Source organism: Thermobia domestica, chromosome 14 (genome assembly GCF_964235325.1).
Source record: "Thermobia domestica chromosome 14, izTheDome1.hap1.1, whole genome shotgun sequence".
NCBI classification, from domain to species: Eukaryota; Metazoa; Arthropoda; class Insecta; order Zygentoma; family Lepismatidae; genus Thermobia; species Thermobia domestica.
In genome coordinates this window covers 142,639,256-142,662,316 of record NC_137467.1, presented here as the reverse complement: position 1 = coordinate 142,662,316, position 23,061 = coordinate 142,639,256, and the positions used below count along the sequence as shown (strand labels likewise).

Sequence of the window (23,061 nt, the reverse complement as noted above, 5' to 3'; positions counted from 1 at the left end):
GAAGTGCTTGGTCGAAAATATCTTACTTTGGTTATGTTTCAAAACACAGTCGTTCGGTGAATATACAAAATTATAAAGTTTAATTGAATTGGCCGGAAATAATCATGACATGTGAATTGAAACTAATTATTATATTTCTATTAAGATCAGTTCATGTGTCCCTCTTTCAACAAGCAGTCTTAACTTTATCCTATAAAAATGTAGTATTAGAAGTGCTGGTAAGTCGTTCTATCACGAAAATGTTATCAAAAATGTGTTCTACCTTAATGAAATCCGTATTCAACTTACTAACATAGAACATATAGTAAAACCACAAAAATTAAAAATTGTGTTAAGATTTTGTATTCTTGGGCCGTGGTGACTCAGTGTGTGGAATCTCTGGCTGTGGTGGTCAAACACCGTGTGCTTGAGTTTTCTCGGAGTTCTCTTTTATCTACCCATTTTCTTCATTCCACAGTTTCGTACATTATAATCATCAGTTTCCCTTAGCCTCGGAGCATAATCTATTAAGTTAAGAGCCTGACATATTAAAAATAATACAATATTTATCATTTTCCCTTTGCTTGTTTTTCATAAGTAAAAGGAGATAATGAAATGTAATTTACCACAACTGTATAGATAATATTATACTACAACAGAAAATATGAACCTGAAGAATTTTCAGTGTTGCCATCATAGAAATTACAGTGTTGCCATCATAGAAATTACAGTGTTGCCATCATAGAAATTACAGTGTTACCAGAATAACAATTTCCCCAAAATATAAGTTAAAGCAGTGACGAGAGGAACGAATTCAACTGCATTTGATCACGTATCATGTTGTTTTTGTATCCTGTGAAGTGCTTTTGAAACAACATTATTATTTAACTTTAATAATTGTATGTTAAAACTATTTTGTTTATTACGAACTAAATACAATTGTCATTCCTCTAGTCGCTGTCTTAACTTAGATTTTGGGGGAAATGTTATTCTGACAACACTGTAATTTCTATGGATGACAATGCTGAAAATCTGTAGGTTCATATTTTCTGTTGTAGAATAACATTATCTATTATTGTGGTTAAGTTGTATTTCATTATCTCCTTTCACTTATGAAAAACAACCGAAAGAAAAATTATAAATGTTGTATTATTTTTAGTATGTCAGGCTTTTAAACTAAGAACAAGGTTGTATGTTTAAACAGAAATGAAAGAAATTAATATACTAATATTAGAAATACGTGTTGCAGAATTGTAATTTGTGTTTCTTTCCATTTTGTTGTCCTTTTTCAGTAATATCTCCATTTATAAAGTATAATATGACATTTGTGTTTCCCTGAGCCTTGTAACATTCAAGAGCCTTAATATTACTGTAGAATGATCGAATCGTTATAATAAACTGAATACACGCAAAAATACATTTTTATTGGTTCCTTCATGATTATTATTATTACACTATACATGTTTTTATTTTTTTTTCTTAAGAGAGTTTACTTACAAAACTTGTGAATAGGTAAATATATATTTATATACATATACATACAAAATACTTTTTATTTTCATTTAAAAGTTAAGCTTATATTATAAAAAGTCCCGCATCATCTTTTGTTTAACAATATTTTGTTACAGGTTCTTTTAAATATGCACTTAACAAATCTAGTGTTGTCAATGCAAATCACATTTTAGGATATAGTTATTATATTTTCCTAATTAGATCCCCCATTGTATTTTTTGTATTTTTTTATTGTTGTTGTTGATGATGATTTGTACGAGGATATGTTGTTTATTTGCCGAGCAGGATCTTCCTGGTGGCTCCAATATTCTGACCTGCTTGAGAAGCTCCCTTGTTTGTTCCTGCCTGTAGACCAATAATGGCTTCACCAGCCCTAAGTTGTTCCTCGGTGAATTCACGTTTGTGTTCCTCTGCTGGTTTAGGTCCAAGGTAAGGTCCTGGCCATTCTGGGTGCCTGTATGTCTGTAAAAAAAAAAAAAAAAAAACATAAAGATGAAATATATAGCATAAGTTATTCGATCAAATGATGAAACTCAAAGAAAAATTCAAGAGGGTTTGTAGTTAGTTCAATTTGAAAGAAACGAAATGAAATCTTTAGGGTTTACGTCCCACGATTATACCGGCTAGGCTAAAGGAAACGATGATGATGGGAAATGAATGAAATGGTGAAATGAAGAAAGTGAGAGGAAACGGAAGAACTCCGAGAAAACCCACGCACACAGTGTTTGTCAACCACAAAGTTCACTTGGCTCGAGCTGGGATGTATGACAGTACAAGGTAAATATTCTTACCATATATGGTTTCATATGATTTTCATCGATCTAGAGAAAGAGTATGATAGGATACCACGGGACCTCATTTGTGGCCACTGAAGAAGTATGTTCCGAACATATTCTTCTGTATATATTCAAAATAGGCCTATGTATAATTGATGTTGAGCAAGAGTGAGGAGCGCATGTGGAAAAACAGAAGAGTTCACAGTTAAAGTAGGACTCCATCAGTTATCTAGTCTTAGCCCATATCTTTTTGCAATTGTGATAAACGAACTTACAAAGGATATCCAAGAGTTACCATCTTGAAATACGCTATTTGCGAATGATATCATCCTGATGAATCAGACCAAGGTAGCACTGCAAGAGAAATTAGATGCCTGGAGAGGAGCATTGGAGAGCAAAGGGCTTAGAATTAATAAAACTAACAGAGAATATTTACTTTATCTTTTTCAGGAAAAATGTAATTGACAATACAAGAATACGACTGGACGTAAAAGGATGTGGTAATGACGAGAAAAATTCATGTACTTGGGATCAATACTGTAGGAAAATGCAGGAATAGATGTAAGAAGAAGAATTGGTAGCGGTTGGACAAAATGGAGAGAAGCGGCAGGAGTATGTGTGACCGTAGGGTACCAATATGCCTTAAAGAAAACGTTTACAAAACAGTTGAGAGACCTGCCATATTATCTGGAGTGGAATGTTGGACGACAAAGTCAAGAGAGAGGAACAGAGGTTACATGTTGCAGCTGCAAGAAAGTAGACTAAATGGTTTGGGAATGTAAGAAGAAGGCCTTTGGAATACGAAACTCACCGAGTAGAGCTGATGAATCCCCGGCCGGCCGGCCGGCGGGGAGATATGCGTTAAGAACTATGTGGTACAGTGTGATGTCACAGCGGATATTACACAAGATAGAAACAGGTGGAGGATTGCGATCCAAAAAGCCTAACCTAGCTAAAAAAAAAAAAAAAAAAACTTTGAGGAAGAAGAAGAAGATTGAAAAATGAAATGAAATTAAGTTTTACGTCCCCATGATTATGTCGGCTAGGCTAAAGGAGACGGTGATGATGAGAAATGAAGGAATGAAGCAAGTGGGAGAAAACGGGAGAACCCGGGAAAACCCATGCACACGATGCTTATCCACCACAAAGCTCACTTCACGCGAGCTGGGACCCTATGCACCAGAGGTGAACGCTCTACGACTGAGCCACCGTGGCCCCAATAAGAAGATTGTTTACAATCGAAGAAAGGTTATTCATGTATACTTCTTTCAAAATATCACTTAGTTTCAAGAAAACAATCTTTGCTTACTAAAACTGGCCAGATTTTTAAAAATAACACTATATATTTGTGGATTATTTGAATCTACCTGTATTATGTACTAATAACAAGACATAATTCCCAGCCTGTGCCAAGTAAGCTTTGTGGTGGACAAAAACTGCATGCTTGGGTTTTCTCAGGATTCTCACATTTCTTCTCATTCCAACATTTCCGGCATTCTCATCACCGATTCTTTTAGTCTCACGACATAACAGTGAAACGTAAAACTAATATACTTCATTTCATTTCAACAAGACTTACCTAATGTTTTTAAGAGAAGTCAACTGTACGAAATGAGACACATATTGAATGAAATTGTAAGACTTGTTGGAATCTACTAGTCTTGATTTCCTTATAAATACACTTTTAACCCGTTTAAATTTTGGGGTTTTTGGAGCATTTTGTACACTTTTACTCAATCAGCTATTGCGTCGAGACTATTTATTGGAGAATCATGGTTCATACCTCGTTTTTTGGAGTAAAGCAAGGTTTCCAACTATACCAGTCAAATTGCCCTATAATGTACCTAAAGCAGGTAAATTTCCGCCCAAAGTGGGAAAAGGGATTTTTTCAAAATAGTCCCAGTTTCCCGCAAATTTCTCCCCTCAAGTACACGACAGGGATATGCGAATGCTAAGGTAGTCTTGATGTTAAAGTTCATTTACTATATTTTCCCGACCCATTTTTTCCGAATAACTACTAATCTATTGTTACTCAATAAGCTCTAGTGTCAAGACTCTTTATCGTAGGATCAAGGTTCGTACCTTGTTCTGTTTATAATAAAGCAATGTTTCCAGCTGTATCACTCAAATTCCCTTATTATGTAACAGAAGCGAAAAAAAACTTAAGTGGAGAAAAGTGGGGAAAAGATTTTTTAAGGAAAAAATCATTTTTTTTCGGAAATTTGTTCCCCCAGGTATACGCTAGCGCTACATGAGTAGCACAATTTGAAACGTTGTTTCTTTACAAACAAAATCAGGTACGAACCATGATCCTACAGTGAACACTCTTGACGCTACAATTTATTGAATAACAATACATTAGTAATTATTACCCAAAATGGGGAAGGAAATTTAGTAAATCAGCTATAGCACATAGACTATTTATTCTAGGATCATGCCTTGTACCTAATTTTGTTTGTACTGAAGTAACGTTTTCAACTGTACCAAATGCGTGTCCCTATCATGTACGTGAGGAAAGAAATTCCCACCCAATAGAAAGAGTTAGCTGGGTCGAGCGAAAACGAATGACAGCGTGTTAGAAGTGGTATGGGAGAAAAGAATAATTGTAAATATTATTAAGAAGAGGAAGAGAAACTGGATTTGACATTGGCTAAGGAACTATATTATGAGGAACGTACTAGAAGATAACGTGGCAGGAAAGAGAAGGAGGCGGCGAAAGAGACTACAATTAACGGACAATATCAAAACTGAAAAATCGTATGTGGAAACTAAGAAATTAACGGGAAACTGTGAAGCATGGAAGTTTCTCAAATGTCAGTTGCTGCAAATGACCTGACAATAGTGGCAGAATACCTATGATGATGACATCTGGAAAAAGTGCTTAGATAAGTATCATATCCAAACGCATAGATGGTTCCCAATAGATGTAAAGCGCTAAAGATCACAACGCCAATTGCACCAATTTCATATCTCAAATCACTAAACTTTGCAACACTGTTTTAAAAATGTGAGAACTTGTAATTACATACCAAAAAATGTTGCTGTAATGTTATAGACTTTGAGGAAAGCAAAAATTATTTCAGCCATTTCCCGCTGGTACTTAATCTTAAGAATTTTAGCAAATTTTACCAATGTATATACAAGGCCTGTATCCAAAGTGGGTCTAGGAGAGCCGGGCCCGCCTAAAATTTACAGGATAGGCTTGCAAATGAACTATAATATGGTGATGAAATATAATATGGTTCGATCGGGCCCCTCTAACTTCTATCGGCACTTCCCTACCTTTTTGGGCTTACTACCGGCTTGTATATACATTATATCTCTGGAACGGTGTTGTAGAAGCCTCAAAAATTCGTAGGTTTGTGGATGTTTATAATATTATGGATGTTGTTTTTGGTTTGCAACATTGATCAATAAGTGTTGTGTTGTCTGTTTTCGTTTGATACGTAGACTTAAAATTTATAACAATCTGATATAGTGCTTCGTACTTGCAAAAATTAAACTTCATGTTAGGTAGGCAACAGTGTTAATCTGATGGTATTGGAAGATTTTAAACTATGTCCCCCTGTTGGTATTTACGAAGTAGTATAAAATTTTAGCCTTCAGCTAACAAAAGTACTCTTATATGAAATCAGGCATGTACTCAGGGATTTACTTCAGAAGGAGTCCAAAGCTTATAGAGGACATCCAAATATATTATGAGGATAAATTATATTAAAATTTGTAAAATTACCCCTGATACTGGACTAAATTTACGGAAAAGCCAGGATTGGAGGACCCAGACTCCCAGGATCCATACTTTGCGTATGTCGTTTATGAACATATATATCTGTCAATGCATCATTACAGTATTACACAATGATACAAAAACTGCTCAATAGATGTCAGGTCGGGATTCGACTCTAGTACAAATTCACTTTTAAAATAACGTTCAACTTCCCTAGTAGGATATAAGTATGGGTGAGGTTAGATTTATATTGAAGTTGCACTATCCGAGCGTGACGTAATGTCACGTGGTATTATCATTGTGATAAAGGTGAAATAAAATGAGCCCTGCGGGGCTTCTAACCCCCTTCGCTCGCTGACGCTCGCTCAGATATATTTCGTAACGAAAGGTAGTATTTTGTAACGGAAGTAAATCCCTTTTTTAAAAAATCAATAAAGTTGAGTGTGCAAAGTGCACTAATACCATGTGCCATTACGTCCCACTTAGGTGGTGCAACTTCAATTTAAATTTAACATCACTCACATGATCCACCATGCATACGACACGCTGAGGTAGTTGAACGCCATTTTGAAATTGAATTAGTAGTAGGGTTTAACTCCGTCCTGACATCTATTGAGCATCTTTTTTTTGTTAGCTTCTTTTATTAACCCCTTAACTTCTTTTTTATTAACCGTGTAACGATGTGACAGACATCCGACCATATAAGGTCCTTCTTTCTTTGTGATCTCGGAAATCATCTCTCACAGTTTCCTATTTGACACTGGGGCAACTTGTTACTACGACATCCTGTGTATACAAAGATTTACTTCAAAATCGTTATCCAAGATTAATCACGCATTCCTTTTCAGTAACTTCAATCTCCCTATTCGTCCGTGTCAATAGCAAGTATTGAATCTCTGTTCATAATTACTTATTGACCAAATTCCGAGTAAAACTCTTATCCTTAATATTATATTAGTACTTGATAGTACGAGTAATGTAATTTCCTTTTGTACTTACCGTCCTGCCGAGAGCGAAGAGTGTTGTGGTCACTTGGGCAATGTCCTTCTTCTCCCAGAGATCAACTGTTTGGAAAACGTCAACATCTGCTACACCGTAGTTCTTCAATGCCTGCTGGAACCTAATAATTATAAAGGAAAAACATAATAAATAATTCTTTTTTTCTCGATCAGTTATGATATAAAATTAAACACGTGCCAAAAAGGCTTGAGCAAACTAAGTAAGAAGTTTTAAGAACACAATTATGGCATTGATTACTCGTACAATTACGAAGTGAAATTTGTTTACATTGCTTAAATATGGAGAGAACAAATTGAAGAAAGAATTGCAAAACTATTTTGATTATTCCTGAAGAAGATATATATACACCTTTAAGTTATAATAATGTTACAGTAGAAACCCGTTATATGGCGCCTCAAAACAGTGCGGAATCTGTTATGTCGCGGAAACAAACATGTTTCCGAAGTCCAGAAAATTGTTGTATGTAAAAATTTACATATTAAAAATCCCCTGTCAAATTAACCCTTGGAACTAGTCGCGCTGCAGTTTCTAAATTGGTGGTTGTATTCTCCTGGGCATCAATCGAAGTACCAATGGCATCTTAAGTATTAAGCACTGCTCGTAGGTTTCCTTAAGAAAATTTCCCTTAACCGGCACAAAATTTTCCCTTTTGTTATAAAATTTCCCCTAGTTTATTGAGTGTCCAATTCCTATGACAGAAGTTATGTGATAAGATCAATTTAGCTATATAAAGGAAGTTCCAACTACATTTGTTTTATTTATCTGCTTTTTACTTCTTTTTTTAACTTTTCCTTTGCTTTTTCTTCTTACAAAAAATAAACACAAATACACCAGGCAACAATTGGTGCAACTCATGCTACTTTGAACAGACATACACACACACTATAATGCGCGCCGACTACGTGGGTTCTCCGGGGCTCCAGCACCCACAAGATTTTTAGTGTTGAGTTGAGTTTAAGTTTAACGTCTCGTTCAGCAGCGAGGCTATATGAGACGTGGATCTACTGATTAACGTGGAATCCGAACCACATGAGCTCCCGCCGGGAATCGAACCCGGGTCTCCCACGCCAAAGGCGCGTACGCTAACTGCATAGCCACGGAGGAGCTCCACAAGATTTTTAGTGTGATAGAAATAAGATAAATATTTCTCACTTGCCATTATATAAAAGAATAATAAGCAATTAAAACATTGAGATGGAAGTTAAAATTTCTAACCTCTAAAACAATTGTTCGATAGAAATTTGTTTGTGCATAGGCAATTAAGCAACCCACTTTCCCTTTCCTTGCTTGTCTCTAGCCTAGTCAAAGGTATTTCCCACAATAAGAAATGGAACTACAGTATATTGTGAATAGAATCGAGCGCAGTCCTTTATGACACTGTTCATAAAAGATTTTAACAATAGAAAAAAAGAAAATGATTGAATTTCGCTGCTTTGAATTATTTCAAAATAGGATCATATTTTGATTTGAGCATTAATATCTGTGTAGCTGCAGACTGGTTGACGGCAGAATTAAAAATAGAGTTTTTCATTCAGTACAATTTTAAACATTAGCTGCCAAGGGTGAAATTTATTGTTGAACGGTAGAGTGTTGTTCTGTTCTGTTCATATTTCTTAAACATAACTTTAATGTTGAAACATAAGGGCAAGGTACTGAATCCGCGTGCATGAAAGTTAAGCATCAGATTGCACCTATGTGTGCGGTTTTTTTTTTTTTTTTTGTTTGTTTTTTTATGGGCAAGGGGATAAATTACAGTTGAACTGGCAACTCTGTTTGATAGTCATTTGTTTATTATTACATGTACAAGCTAGCTTTGTGTGAGAATTATGGATGAATTCCTTTTGCTTTTAGTGCTAATAAGTAGTTTTTCGTGCAATGGAAAATGAAGAAACTAGGCAGAGCTTGATTTCATTAGTAATAACAATATAGTGAAAATTCAGCAAATGACATAGACCTCACGACACTCGCATCTTGTTAAAATAAATTAGAATAAATAATGAATCCATTGATAAACTGTTAACATGTCATTCAAGAAGTAACATGTAGGTTCGATCAACCCTACAAAAACAGCAAATACTTGTTACTTGATATTCAGCGTATTAATCACCAACATCTAACAACAAAACCTACAAAGTATATATCTCTTATATTGTGTGTGAGAGAAACACTACAGTTCATTAACACTAGAGGCAGCACTTTACAATACAAGTACTCTAACGACAACTAGACGAATTAGAAATTCTGGGTCCAATTGGACGTACGAGGACATTTTTCCAGTGGGTCCGATCGAACCTATGTGGCAGCTAATGTGTTAAGGCATAACAACTACTACAGATTACAGATTAATTAAAAGCAAAGATGAAACAGAAATGTAGAAAATATGTGTTATATTCAGTTTACTCTCAAATGTGCGTGTTTTTGTAATAGTTAAATACATTATAATACTCACAAGTTGATATTCTCCATCATCTTGAACTGACCACCGGAAGTGTTGATCTTGGGTATACTGCCAGGCGAGACTTTGTTCATTAGCCTGCACAAGACAATGCCGTCACGAAGGACATCTTCATATGGAACACCAGGAGGGAATTTTTCACCCAATACTGTCTCGATCCATTCCTGGGCCTCTTTCTCCTGTTGAGGGTCCCTCTTACCTGCCAACTGCAAAGCGACAAAAACAGAATAAATTCACTCGAAACAAACGTGTTTCATACCAAAGCATTACTCGTACAGAAAAAATAACTATCATTCTATAGACTTCATTAGAAATTATTAAAATAAATAGAATTAATTTATTTTATGGTGTGAACGTAAATCTGTGTCACTAATATTACTGATACTTGGTTTTTTTAGTAATTAATAGTACAATTAAAATTTAGATTACACCTTATATATCTTAATTATATTTGTTTACGATCAGGTGCAGAGGCGCACCCACGGAAATGGACCACCGTGTCCAGACCCTCAAAAACTTTATAACTCGACATAGTTTTGTACTCTTCCTTAAGAGGACTAATCACTGCGAAATTAAAGTACTGCTAATTTTACAGTTTATGTGATATCTTCAAATAGATAAAAAGATAATGGAAACGTGGAACAAGAGCGCGCTAGACAATATTATTTTGCATGAGGTACCGTTATCACGAGTCACCTAGTAGTTTTCCGTTTGCAGTCATTTAAAAACGCGAAAATAAATGCCGATTTTCTAAATAGCTGGAAATCAAAAGCAGATAAGTGAATCGTGATAATGGTATCTGACGTAATATTGTATTGTCTAGTGAGGTCTTGTTCCACATTTCGATTATCTTTTATCTATTTGAAGATATCACATAATTACTGTAAAATTCGCGGTGTTTTAATTTCGCCGTGATGAGGACTCTTAGTAAAACTGTGCTTGTTTAGCAGAAACATGATTGCTGTAGCTTAAAGATTTGAACTTACACTTCAACTGTACTCTTTTTCTTCTTGTAAGAACAATTTTGTTAAAATAATTTAGTTGTCAATATTTAACAATTACTTATCGCTTGTTCGGGTTTAGAATAACACCTGTTGAATATTACATAGATGTAGTTTTTGTAGTATTGGGCCACCTCCCCCGCAAACTTTGGACCTTTCCCAACAAAAATGTCTGAATGCGTGCCTGATCAGGGGTAGACTGGTCCACTAGGTAACCGGAAAAATGCCCGTTGAGCTCTCCTCTTTATGACATTAGCATTCTCCAAAAGTCTATTTAATAACGAAAACAAAATAAATAAATAAGTAAATTTCAGGGAGTCAGTCTACCCCTGATAATGATAAAATTTTCGTATCTTTGTGTTATTTTTAAGAATATTTCACTTATGAGATACCTAGATGACGTATTCAATCTTATTAAATATTGATCACGGTATGTTGCCTTTACATGGGAAAACGGCTGAACTGTTTGACATGAAGTTTTAAACATTGTTAGCACTTGGTTTGAGCTTCCTTTGTTTATTAGTTTAATGTGCCACGATTATGAACCGAGGCTAATGGCGAAAAAGGTGAAGATAAGATGGATGACAATGGTGGGATGATGAAATGAGAGGAAACGGAAGAACTCCATAAAAAAACATGCAGACGATGTGACGGATACACCACAAAACTGCTATTGGCGGGAGCTGGGATCGAACTAAGACCCCAGCTGCTAGAGATAAGCATTCTTCCACTGAGCCAATGCGGCTCCTTCTATAATTTCAATTTTGAATGAAACACGTACTCTAGCAGACGGGAAAGGGTTTCCAATTTATTTTACCTGGAATAGAATATCTTACGAGTCAATGAAATTAGGGAAATAAAACTTGACATACAAGTTCTTTACTAAAGATGGGTAAACGCATGTTTCAGGGATTTTAAACATTTTCCTAAAAAAGCGAAAGGGAAGCAACTTCTGTGATATTCTAATTTCCCTTTTTCTGAATTCATAAAGATTTTGCCTAACAGTTTGCATGACGTGGATGAACACATCGGTTCAAGCGGGGTATGAGATAACCATTTGCGCCGATTTTGGTGTTGTGGAAAGTTACGTACACGCTATTGGGGCATTTAGAACCTAAAAGAATCAATGCTAATTACAGAAGTTGTAAGAAGAAAGACACAAAATTTGTACGATACGCTTAATGACATGAAAAAGTGAACACTGATTTAAAAAAAAAAAACATTATAACAGCTATTTTCAATATCTGAACATGAAAATTTTATGTTTTTAAAGACGAAATATGTCGAAAATGACCAAAACGTGGACTTCATTCCATTGTAGACCGAACGCACCATTTGTGTGAAGGTGTACGTAATTCTAGTGAAATTTAAGTCGAATCTACGCGTACAACTATCTTTAAAACCAGGAAAAGTTCTTAGTATATACTTTCATATATTTTTCATTAATCTGATTCTTCTTATAAGAAATATTCTTGTAGTTGTGCATAAGTAAGAATTGTATAATTATGAAATGAAATCTTTCTTGTTTAATGTCCCTCGAATCTGTCTGCTAGACTAAGGGAGACGGATGATTGAAGGCATGTGAATGATAATGGAAAGATTGGTGGAATGAGAATGTAGGATGAAACGGGTAGTACCGCAAGAAAACCCACACACATGTTGTTGTCCAACACAAACTTATTTGGACGGGGATCAAACCTGGGACTCTATGCACCAAAAATAAGCACTCTACCACTGATCCCCATGTATTCAATCTTATGAATCAAGCTACGTATATTCGTAATTCGTTTCTTCTGGAATAAATTTGCGTAGCTTACTAGTTGCGTATATTGTTTAAATTCATTGATCTTTAGTTATCACTTGGAGCACAGAAGCACAGAGGAAAGATGCTCACCTTCCGTGTCAGGGGTCAATGATTCGATAAAAAATCTATGTGAGTTCTTAGTATAGGGGACACAGTGGCTCAGTGGTAGAGCCCTTAACCCTAGTGTATGGGGTCTCCGGTTCGATCCCCGGCCAAGTAAGTTAGTGGTGGATAAATCGTGTCCATGGGTTTTTAGGGGTACTCCCATTTCCTTCCACACTCTCATTCCACCAATTCTTCCATCATCATTCACTTGCCTTAATCATCCGTCTCCTTTAGAATAAAGGGCAGAATCGTGGGACTTTAAACAGAAAGATTCCATTTCACTTCATTTTGTAAGTTCTTAGTGGACTACATCGCAGGGGCGGATCCAGGGGGGAGATCGCCCCCCAGAAGAGGAAACTTTCTATTTTATATATATAAATAAAACCCATCCCAAAGTTTGGAGCCCTTAAAAATAGCAGTATGACAACCCATCACCTCCCCCCAGAAGTCTGTCCTGGATCCGCCCCTGCGACATCGTATCTATATTCTTTCATAGAGTGCTTCTGTTTCCTTCCACATTTTCATTACATCTATTCTCTCACTGTTATTCATTAATTTTCTGTCTTCTTTAGCCTATAGGGCGTAATCGTGGGACGTAAAACTAAAATTTCGTTTCAACTTATTTATAATCTATATATATAAAAGAGAACGTACAAAATCCTTTGTCCGCTCATCACGCTAATACGGCTGAACCAATTTCTTTCATTTTTGGGGGGTTATTAGGATTTGGACCCTAGATGGTTTTTATCATATCACTTTAATTTTTAATTACCAGTGTCTTGAGATAATTGACCATTCAAGTGTCCATAACGTACAAATCCTTTGTTATTAGTTCATCATAGGTATAAAAATAAACGTATTTATATGCAACCCGCATGACCGTGTCACTCGGCGGGTTAACATAAATGACAGGCGATATACAGCGGAAAATAGCTTGAATTTTCTGTTTAAAATTTTTTAATTGATTTGCTTATTTTTACAGACACTTTTACAATATGCCAGCACCGGGATGACCGCAGCGAAGCGGGGCGGGTTAACATAAATGACAGGCGATATAATGTTAAGATTTACTGCAATCTTCTATGCGTTCCGGGGTGACCGCAGCGAAGCGGGGTGAACGCTGCTAGTTATTTATATTATTCTTTGTACATTTTTCTGTATTTGATTGAAAATGGCAAAACTAAAATTGATTTTTAAGAAGTTTGAAAACAAAACACACAGAGAGAAATCCGTTCTCCGGACAGCGGTATATTGTACAAATATACGGTATCCTCTTGCTTACTATAGAAATCAGTACGGAGCATACGTTATCCGTATGCTACATAGGCACTGTCATTAGATGTTACATCATGCCGTTGCAGGATGTCTGACATCTAACAGTTTTCCGTATATCACATACATATACTTACGTTGCCTTTGTCAACTATATGTTATATACGTCCATTTGTATGTGAGATCCTGACCGCCTACATTGTTTCTTACGGAAGGTACGTATAGATGTAACACTTATACAGAAAATATTATAAAACATCTGTTTTCAGTTATACGTCTGCTGTACGTTAAGTCCAAAAACTACAGGAATTACGCATGTAACCTACCTTTTTAAGTACGACACCTACATTTTTTTCTCAGTGTAGATAATTTAAAAAAACTGTCCTGCATTAAACACAAATTTTCCTAAACATCCGACATCTTGCACCATTCTCTGTTATGTTCCTTGTGTTCTACGGGAGAATTGAGAAGGAGGAACCGAACAATCTAAACATCAGGTTCAAGATCCGTTTCATACCAAGTTCAAAGATTAGTATATTATGTAGAATGCTAATATGCTTTAACTCTTCGCTAAGCTCAGTCCATATTATTATTATTATTATTATTATTATTATTATTATTATTATTATTATTATTATTATTATTATTATTATTATTATTATTATTATTATTTTAATGAATAATTTAAAGACAATGAAGCGAGTGGCGGATTTAGCCCAGGGCCAACGGTTCTAGGCCCCCTAAGTTTTTTCAGTTATAAAAATAATTAAAGCTATTATTTACATATTTTTGAAAGTTTATAGTAAACTCATGATATACTTATCATAGTTTGGGTTCTGGCTGTTCCTCTCCCCAGTTTTTACTTTCTTTTTCACTTCTAAATCCGCCATTGAATGAAGCATATCAACAATGTGAGAAGCCAGGTAGTATACACAAAACGCTATTAAATAACCAATAATCGTGTCCATATATTTTCTTATAGAGAACAAATGAGGACTTGAAATAAGAAACAACCTAAGTTCACTTCTTCTTACTTTCTTTCTTTTCTTTTCTTTTCTTTCTTTTTTTTTAATTCGTCGGCTGCTATGTTCCAAGGGCTATTCACTTCCAGAATATTACAGCCAAAGTCCAACTCAAAATCTTATTTTAAATACAAAATAATTTCAGCTAAATAGAATAACATCCTAACAAAAAAACATCAGATGTTATCACAGTTGCCAACTTCAGAGAACAAAATTGTTGATTTTCTTCTTTAAAATTATCATATATTACAAAAAAATGTATATTCGTTATGCATGTAATAACAAGAATGAACGAGTATAATCCTACTAATAATAGCAATAATATACTTAAAAACTTATCTGAGTAATCTTCAGTTATGAACTCCCAATTGGCATCACTCTTTGGGTTGCCAACTGACGGATATTTTACCTACAGACCGGTATTTTTTGTCAGACTGAACAATATGTTTCATGATTTAAAATACAATTGTTCTTCATCTATTTTGGGAATTATGAGCGAGTGCCAGTAATTTTATTTTTCAGAGTTGACAATCCTCTCATCTTTTTTTTTTTTTTTTTTTTTGAAATCCTTATTAACTCTACTTTCAACAACAATAATATTTTCACATCCTCGTAAATGTAATTGAATTTAAAGAATGGATGTAGAACTGCCATTTGCCAGTTTCAAATTGTTATTTATTTGTTTTAGCGGGAATGAGTGTTAAAAAATTCAGTGTGTATGTGTGTTTTATAGTTATTTAATGCATATCTAGAATTAATTTGCATAATCAAAAACTCCAAAAAAAAAGTGTGCATTCTAAAATTATTGTATATTCACCTATTATCGCAAAGACATTATTGTATATAGCATTAAGACTTAAATTATCTTATATCACGATAAATTATCGTATAGTTGGCAAGTCTGGTTCATTGTCTAAGTTCGTGATGTTTTTCACTATCTTTACATTTTTGCGAAAACTTTTTAAAAAGTGAGAATGAGCTTAGAAATTTAAATAATAATAATAATAATAATAATAATAATAATAATAATAATAATAATAATAATAATAATAATAATAATAATAATAATAATAATAATAATAAACAGTGATAAATCTCGATTGAATCGAACAAGAGTTACAGTCTTGTTTTTAAAAAGAAAAGAACAAAGACAATCTGGCTACACATCTCACTTTGGAAATCCTTTGAAAAATAAACACACTGTGAACAAGACTGCACTTATTTAATATAAAAACACATTTACACGTGTGTTTTTATATTAAATAAGTGTAGTCTTGTTCAGCAGTGTGTTTATTTTTCTGATTTTATTTGCAGGACATATGGCTATCATTGTGTGTCAGTTGGAAATCCTTATGAATATTTATGTATGAGTAGAATTAGATCAACCAATTGATATCGTTATTTCAAGTCAAAATATTAACATTTCCTATGTAAAATTAAGGGGACACGGTGGCTCAGTGGTAGAACGCTCACTTCTGGTTCATGGTGACCCTAGTTCGATCCCCGGCCAAGTAAGTTTGTGGTAAATAACATAATGTTCTTGACTTTTCTCAGGTCCCCCCGTTTCCTCCCACATTCTCATTCCACAAATTCTTCCATCATCATTCGCCGTCTTCCTTAACCTAAAGAACACAATCGTGGGACGTTAAACTGAAAATTTTCATGTCATTTTCCTGTGTAAAATTCCAAGAAGTTAGAACTTAAGGTGGGTAGCTAAAAATGGCAGCTTCTGAAGAAAGTCACGTCGGTAAGAAAAAAAAAATACAATACAAGCTAAGGAAAGAAAGCTCCTTATAGCTTCAGAAAGCTGTATTCAAGAATTAGGATAAGTAGAGAGAGATTATCACTAATGGGCAGTAGCGTCTGCCGTTAGTCCATAAGCAATTGGCAAAGGCAGGGGTAGTGGAGGAAAATAAAAAAAAAATTAGGACACAGCAAGTTTTCTTCCCTTGCCTTGCATTAATAAAATTGTAATTTTTTTTTTTACCGATGTGACTTCCCTCAAGTGCCACTATTAGTAGCCAGATTTCTGAACAAGTTTGAACATGAATAAGTTACGTACCCGTACGGAATCTCACATAATATTCAATTGTCATTTTATTTTTCAATCATCGCATCTTCTGTTTGCATTACTGTTCTAGACGTTTTTCAACATTCTTTCCTCGTCCACAAAATACGTTAGGATGAACCTGACACTGACTCAGGTGCGCAGCCAGAAATTTTTGTTAAGAAGGGCTCACAGTTTTTTAGAGGGGTCCACTATTGTAGTAATGTAGTCAGTGGTGTCCACCCCCCCCCCTTATGTTCACGACGCACTCCCCCCAATTGTCTATCCGTGGCTGTTCTTCCATGAAAAAAAATCTTTTCGATTGATTTTACACCCCCTCAAACATATTTATATAGATTTTTAACCCCCCCATATATTTCAATGACGCAGTTTGCGTCATTGCCCACCTTTGTGGGCACCCCTGATGTAGTATTGAATCAGTATTATTCTGCACTCGAAAACATGATAAGTGATTGTTAATTACTGTCACTTGTATTCTGAGGGGAAAAAATGATAGAACTTACTGTATATTATTTTTAGAAGAAAAACAGTACAAATGAGGGGTGAAATCAGATGTTTAAGCTACATCAATCATTTCTCTGTTAAACAAGTATAGTTAAGAAAGTGTACAAAAGTTAGTCAAGTTACAATATTTAGGGAGGACTCCGCGTGGGTTCACCCCTCCGCTGACTATATCACCTTCCATGTAAATGTCGAAATCAAGATATTGTGGAGACTTAACCCCATCAAGCATTTCGACCTGCTATCCCCTGTCTCAAGTGGGGGCCGTACGTTACATAATTTCATAATATTTAATATATAAACTAGTTTTCAGATGTAATCAGAGACATCTAATAGAATACCCTTTATGCACTGAAGAAAAAAGTAATTATTACTAAGCAACTTTACATTTTCGTGAGCAATGAGAAAATGCACTCATTAAAATATCTACAACTTAGAAGAAAATATCTTGATTCAATTGCAAATTTCCGGGTACAGTAGAAAACTCGTATCAATGCTAAATGTATAAGACGTTTCTAGAAATCATAGATCTTATGTTTCCCTGGTGTAACTGACGAAAATGGTAAGAAGTTCTAGCCACGAGGACTAGCCGCAGACTTTGAACACGGAATCTCAGAAGTATGAGAAAACAACCTTAACCGCTTACCTACCAGTACTCGAATAGCTTCGTTCGAAGGGAGGCACGGTGGCTCAGTGGTAGAGCGCTTACCTCTAGTACATAGAGTCCGTGGTTCGACCCCCGAACAAGTAAATTTGTGGTGGACAACATTGTGTCTGTGGGTTTTCCCGGGGTTCTCTCGTTTCTTCGCACATTCTCATTCCATCAATTCTTCCATCATTATTCACTTGCCTTAATCATCGTCTCCCTTAGCCTAAAGAACATAATCGTGGGACGTTAAACTCAAAGATTTCATTTGAAAGACTTTTTCGATTAGCTTCGTAAGCAATCTGAAACTAACTAAATTGTGGTAGTGACTTTCCGAGACTACTTGCTGACGCAAATTTTTTAAAGTCTACAATTAGAACAGCGGCAAAATGTTGTGGTGAAATAGAGAATTTAGAGAATTTCAGGAGACAAATGGAAAATGTATTGTATCTTTGCAATGGTTCTACTATTCATGGACGCTTCTTGCGGTTAAAAGCCTTAAAATGGACGTTATGCCATAACTTAACACGTAATGATAGAGATAATTAATTATAAAGCAACTTTGCATTAGAATTTGAGCAAAACTTGGCTCTTCTCGCTGATCTAGGAACTAATGCGCGAGTATTTGGTGCACGGGTTCCGAGTTCGATTCTCAGTGTGATGTCATGATTCGGATTTCACCTTAAACTGTAGATCCACGTTTCATATAGCCTCGGTTCTGACCAAGGACGCTAAAGTTCAAAAAACAAACGAGCAAAGCTGAATGATTGATCAAGCAGATAGATTTAACGAAGCGCGACATTAAGAGTTTAACATGACTACAAAATTCTTAAAAATAAATGTCCAATTTGACTCCATTATGTTTTAAAGCGACGCTAAAGATCAAAATGGCTGTTACCAGCTTAACTCAATCTACTAGATGAAATCAAAATAATATTTTTCTGCGAAATCTGATTGGTTGTTTGATTGAATTGTATTTGCGTCTCTTATCAGCACCAAGGCTTCATAAGACAAAACCTACAGTTTAAAGTGAGAGCTGAACTACTGTGGTGCGTTCGATGGTCTCCAGCCGAGAGTAAAATCGGGGACCTCATGCACCAAAGACATGGACTCGAGCGTCTTGACTAGAAAGAAGTCACTAGCGCTATGCGATAGATTCTTGTTGTTTTATATTGTTTCATGACAAATTAGTTTCGATATTATACTTTTAGAATGGAACAACTGTATATCAAATATAAGTTAATGTAAGTATTAAAATAGTAGAAAATCAAAGTTACCAAACACAAGTAAACTCATCCGGGTTCGATTCCCGATGGAAATGCTCGATCAAAAAGGTGTCAAAGCCTTTTCAAGCCAGCCATCCTGATCCTAAGCTTTCCTCATTTACAGTAGGTAAATGTTGGGATGGTACTACCATAAAGGTTCCAGGTTGCTGCCTTTCTTCCCCTTTTCCCCAGGTAGTATGATCGCCAAGGGACATCTTCCCTCACACGTGATGGGCATAAAAGGCCATAAATGACGAATGTTCAAGAATGCTAATCCGCAATTATTCCAAACAAATTCGTGTAGTTATAAGTTCTGATTTCGAACTCGAGAGAATTTTTTTTCGTTAATTACATTTTTCGTTGCTGTGCCTGCATAAAGTAAAATATCACTTAAGCAAATTTGTTTAATATGCCATAGGTTCTTACACGATTCTGTTAGCAAAACAGCCGTTTTATTTATGTTTTTTTTTTTTTTTTTTTTTTTTAATGAAGATTACGTTAGATTCTTGTCCCAAACGAACTCAGGTTTGTTACAGGCAAACGATAATATAAGCAAATTTTTGTGGCAAAGAAGTGAAAAAATAAACTCTTCATAAATTTCAGGTGAAGCTATTACTACTAACTGCTTGTTTATATCCCGAGGAATCCCTATAAATCTGTTGCAGCGTAAAGAATCAGCTTTCTTACCTTGGCTCTGACTTGTCGCTCCAAAGACATATTGGCTGCGTATATATGAACCTGTAGGTGGATGGAAGATGGTTTTTCTCTCCGGGCGCTTCACTCTTCGAGTTTTCGTTGCTCTGATCGAGACTAACGTTTCCAGCGCTTATAAACGCCGTCTCTCCCCCATACTTACACACGTCCCCCCCCTTTCCCCTATGTTCTATGTGTGTGTGTGTGTGTCTCCCCTTCCTTCGGTTCCCGATTGCTTCACACATGGGAACAACCGTCAGTTCTCGCCCACTGCAATTACAACTCCGCTAAATATAGACTGATTATTCAAGAAAATACCATTGGTCTGTATGAACATTTTTGTTATGTACAGCGTGTAATGTAGTAATATCTGCTTTTTCTCAAACCCCTTCCATTTTTGCATTCCATGTCTGGCGTACACTTTGTTGTTTCGTGGGTTTTGTCTTCTATAACATCACACTACGTCACGGGTGATTTTTTTCACGATTTATGCATATATGACTGTGATGAAAACAGCAAGATTGCTTCATATCCAGGTATGTGGTTGTCTCATTCGGAAAGTAAACTACGAAATTCTTTTACGTTTTTCTCCCAGCACCCTCCCCTCTCTCACACTCTCGTTTATTCTGAAATCGCATTCCAAGGATTGCTTCATCACATCAAAGAACATTTTTCCGGTAATATTTACATGTTTTTAGCTAACTAACTCTATGCCCTATGGAACCCGGAGGTTCAATGCCGCGTTTACAAAAGCTTTTATTGACTTCCATCCTGAGCCAACTGGATACAGTTTCTACTTTGTATTCCTATTTCTGAGAGATCCACCTTAATATTGTCCTATTTGCGCTTAGGTCTTCCTAATGGTCGTTTTCCGATTGGATTTTGCAGTTAAAATTTTCAAAGCGTTCCTGCTGTCTTCCATTCTGGCTACATGACATGCCCATCTGAACCCCCTAGACTTGATGACCCTAGCAATGTTTGGTAAACTGTATAAATTGTGTAGTTCCTCGTTATGAAGTATCCGCCGTTCTCCATTTCCGTTCCTCTTGGGTTCGATATTCGTCTCTGGATCTTGTTCTTAAATACTTTTAGTCTACTTTCTTCCTTCAGAGTTTTATATGTTTTTAGTGTATTTTATTAGAATGTAGATTGAGTTGTATTACAGTTTTCTTTAATACCACAAAAACAACTCGTATAAAGCTGGGCCTTTGGTTCATATTCATGAAAAGAAAATAAGATATAGAAAAACTTACTGAGTTGAGCATAAGTTGAACATTAGTGAGATCCGGATTCCATTCCCTGTTGGGGCTCGTGTAGTTCGGAACTCAAGAGAAGCTACAAGTCCATGTTTTGTAGCTTCGCTTCTGAAAGGGACGATAAACTCACAGCAAACCAAAAACCAAAATGTATACGAACTATCAAGCCATTCTGCACGTACAAATTCTTTGTAGTCTAAAATGAGGTAACTAACCTTATTTACTTTTCCACTAACATAAAATACGACTTCATAGTAGAATACGAATAGAACTGGTGGGATACTCTATAATTTAATGTTCGCGAAACCTTGTTCATATAAATGGTTATATTTTGGACTCACTAGTAGTAACTTCATTTCAGACATAATTTAAATGATTAACTTCACTTTTACTTTTGTACATTTCTACTGAACTAAAGACATCATTAAATCATGAATTTCTAATTAGTACTTCAAAAATTATGTATAACATTCCACACTTCTTACGCGTAACAGACATTGAAGAAAACAGAATATCACTTTTAAATGGGTTAATGGTTTTTTTTTAAAAAAAAAGAACAGTGTTTGATCTGGAGTGGTAACGTCAGGAAATGCAACTTCTATTTCTTAAAATGCTGCAATGTGTGTGTGTTCCTTTCGGGAGAACCGGGTTCGATCTTCGGGCCAGCTCATGTGGTTCGAATCCACGTTGAGTTGTAGTCCTACTTCTCATATAGGCTCGGTACTGTTATTTCAAACAACAACTGCATTCCTTTTCTCTTTCGAGTAGTTCCGTAAACGTTATCTGCCACGACAATGTGGTTTCCCCTAAGGAAACAGTAAGTGCTGCGGCAGCGTTCCATCAAATTTCTAACCCACTTGCATTGACAAAGTATGTTCGTTTCATATAGAGGTATAACAAGGTAAAATAAATTAATGTTCCAGTACTGCAACCTACTTTTTTTAAAAGTATTGAACTTCTTTTAATTCCAATACTTATTGAAATGATCCTATATATGTATTAAAATTATAAAAAGATGCTGCATTGCAATGGACCACAAGATTCTTTTTTCTCTATAAATTTCCGCGTATGAATGTTCAATAAGTACAAACGAGTTTCATTTACTTTTCGGTTTTTGGAGAAAACCGAAACCAGTTTCGGTTAAAAACCTTTTTTTTTTAAATTTTCAAAACCCGGTTTCGGTTTTCCAAAAAATCGAAAAACCGTTTTTTTTTTTTTTTTTTTGTCCACCACTAGCTTGAATAGAGCTTCAACAGAGGAGATGGAACCTATTCTTGGGATACTGAGTCGACTGCAAAAAAAAAAAAAAAAAAAAAAAAAAGCATCTTGATATTTTTTACCGTTTTTGTTCTACGGAAATCAGAAATTGTATTGAAATCGGAAATAATAGTAAAGTTACATCACTTTCGGTTTTGGTAAAGTGTTGTGGGTAGTCATGATACGTTGTCGCTAAAAACCGCTTCTTGCTATCTGTTACCAATTTCGTTCTATGGCGATAAACATTGAAACTGGAAATGGCTAATTTCAATCACTTTTTGTTTGAATAGCGGATTAAAGAAGGAAATGGAACCTATTTTGGGACGCTGAATCGATTTCAAGAAACCACTTCTCAATATTTCTTACCGTTACCGGCTCTGATACCTGTCGACAGATAGACAGACGGGCGGACGGACGAAGCCGTTCTATAACACTTCCGCCACTTATGCAGAGCATAGTTTGGAAGTCTAAAACTGAAAATGAAAACTTAAATGTAACGTTCCACGATTTATGTCCTTTAGTCTACAGGAGGCAGATGATTAATGAAACTAAATTACTATGAAAGAATGGTGGAATGGTAATGTGGGGGAAACTGGAGAAAGTCGAGAAAACGCATAGACACAATATTATGCACCACAGCCTCGAATGACGGAGATCTAACTAAGGACCCCTAGCACCACAAGTAAGCGTTCGACCCTTGAG

The 23,061-nt window shown here is 35.6% G+C and overlaps 1 protein-coding gene across 1 annotated transcript; it reads right to left on the bottom strand.

Annotated features, from left to right (window-relative positions):
- Window positions 1-1,382: 1,382 nt before the first annotated feature.
- Window positions 1,383-19,998, bottom strand: LOC145670365 (muscle-specific protein 20-like). The gene is made up of 4 exons (XM_081738961.1): window positions 19,841-19,998; window positions 9,464-9,675; window positions 6,994-7,114; window positions 1,383-1,953 (listed from the first exon to the last, which is right to left on the bottom strand). The coding sequence occupies exons 1-4, from the start codon at window positions 19,868-19,870 to the stop codon at window positions 1,762-1,764; spliced, it is 555 nt and encodes a 184-aa protein (XP_081595087.1). The 5' UTR covers window positions 19,871-19,998; the 3' UTR covers window positions 1,383-1,761.
- Between the last annotated feature and the right edge of the window lie 3,063 nt (window positions 19,999-23,061).

What these genes read in the sequence shown, in the direction of transcription:
- LOC145670365 (XM_081738961.1), bottom strand. Translation starts at nt 19,870, where the DNA reads ATGTCTTTGGAGCGACAAGTCAGAGCCAAG. An exon ending in ATGATGGAGAATATCAACTT is followed by an intron (nt 7,115 to 9,463) that starts GTGAGTATTATA and finishes TATAATTATTAG; the next exon opens with GTTCCAGCAGGCATTGAAGA. An exon ending in TCTTCGCTCTCGGCAGGACG is followed by an intron (nt 1,954 to 6,993) that starts GTAAGTACAAAA and finishes TTTTTTTTACAG; the next exon opens with ACATACAGGCACCCAGAATG.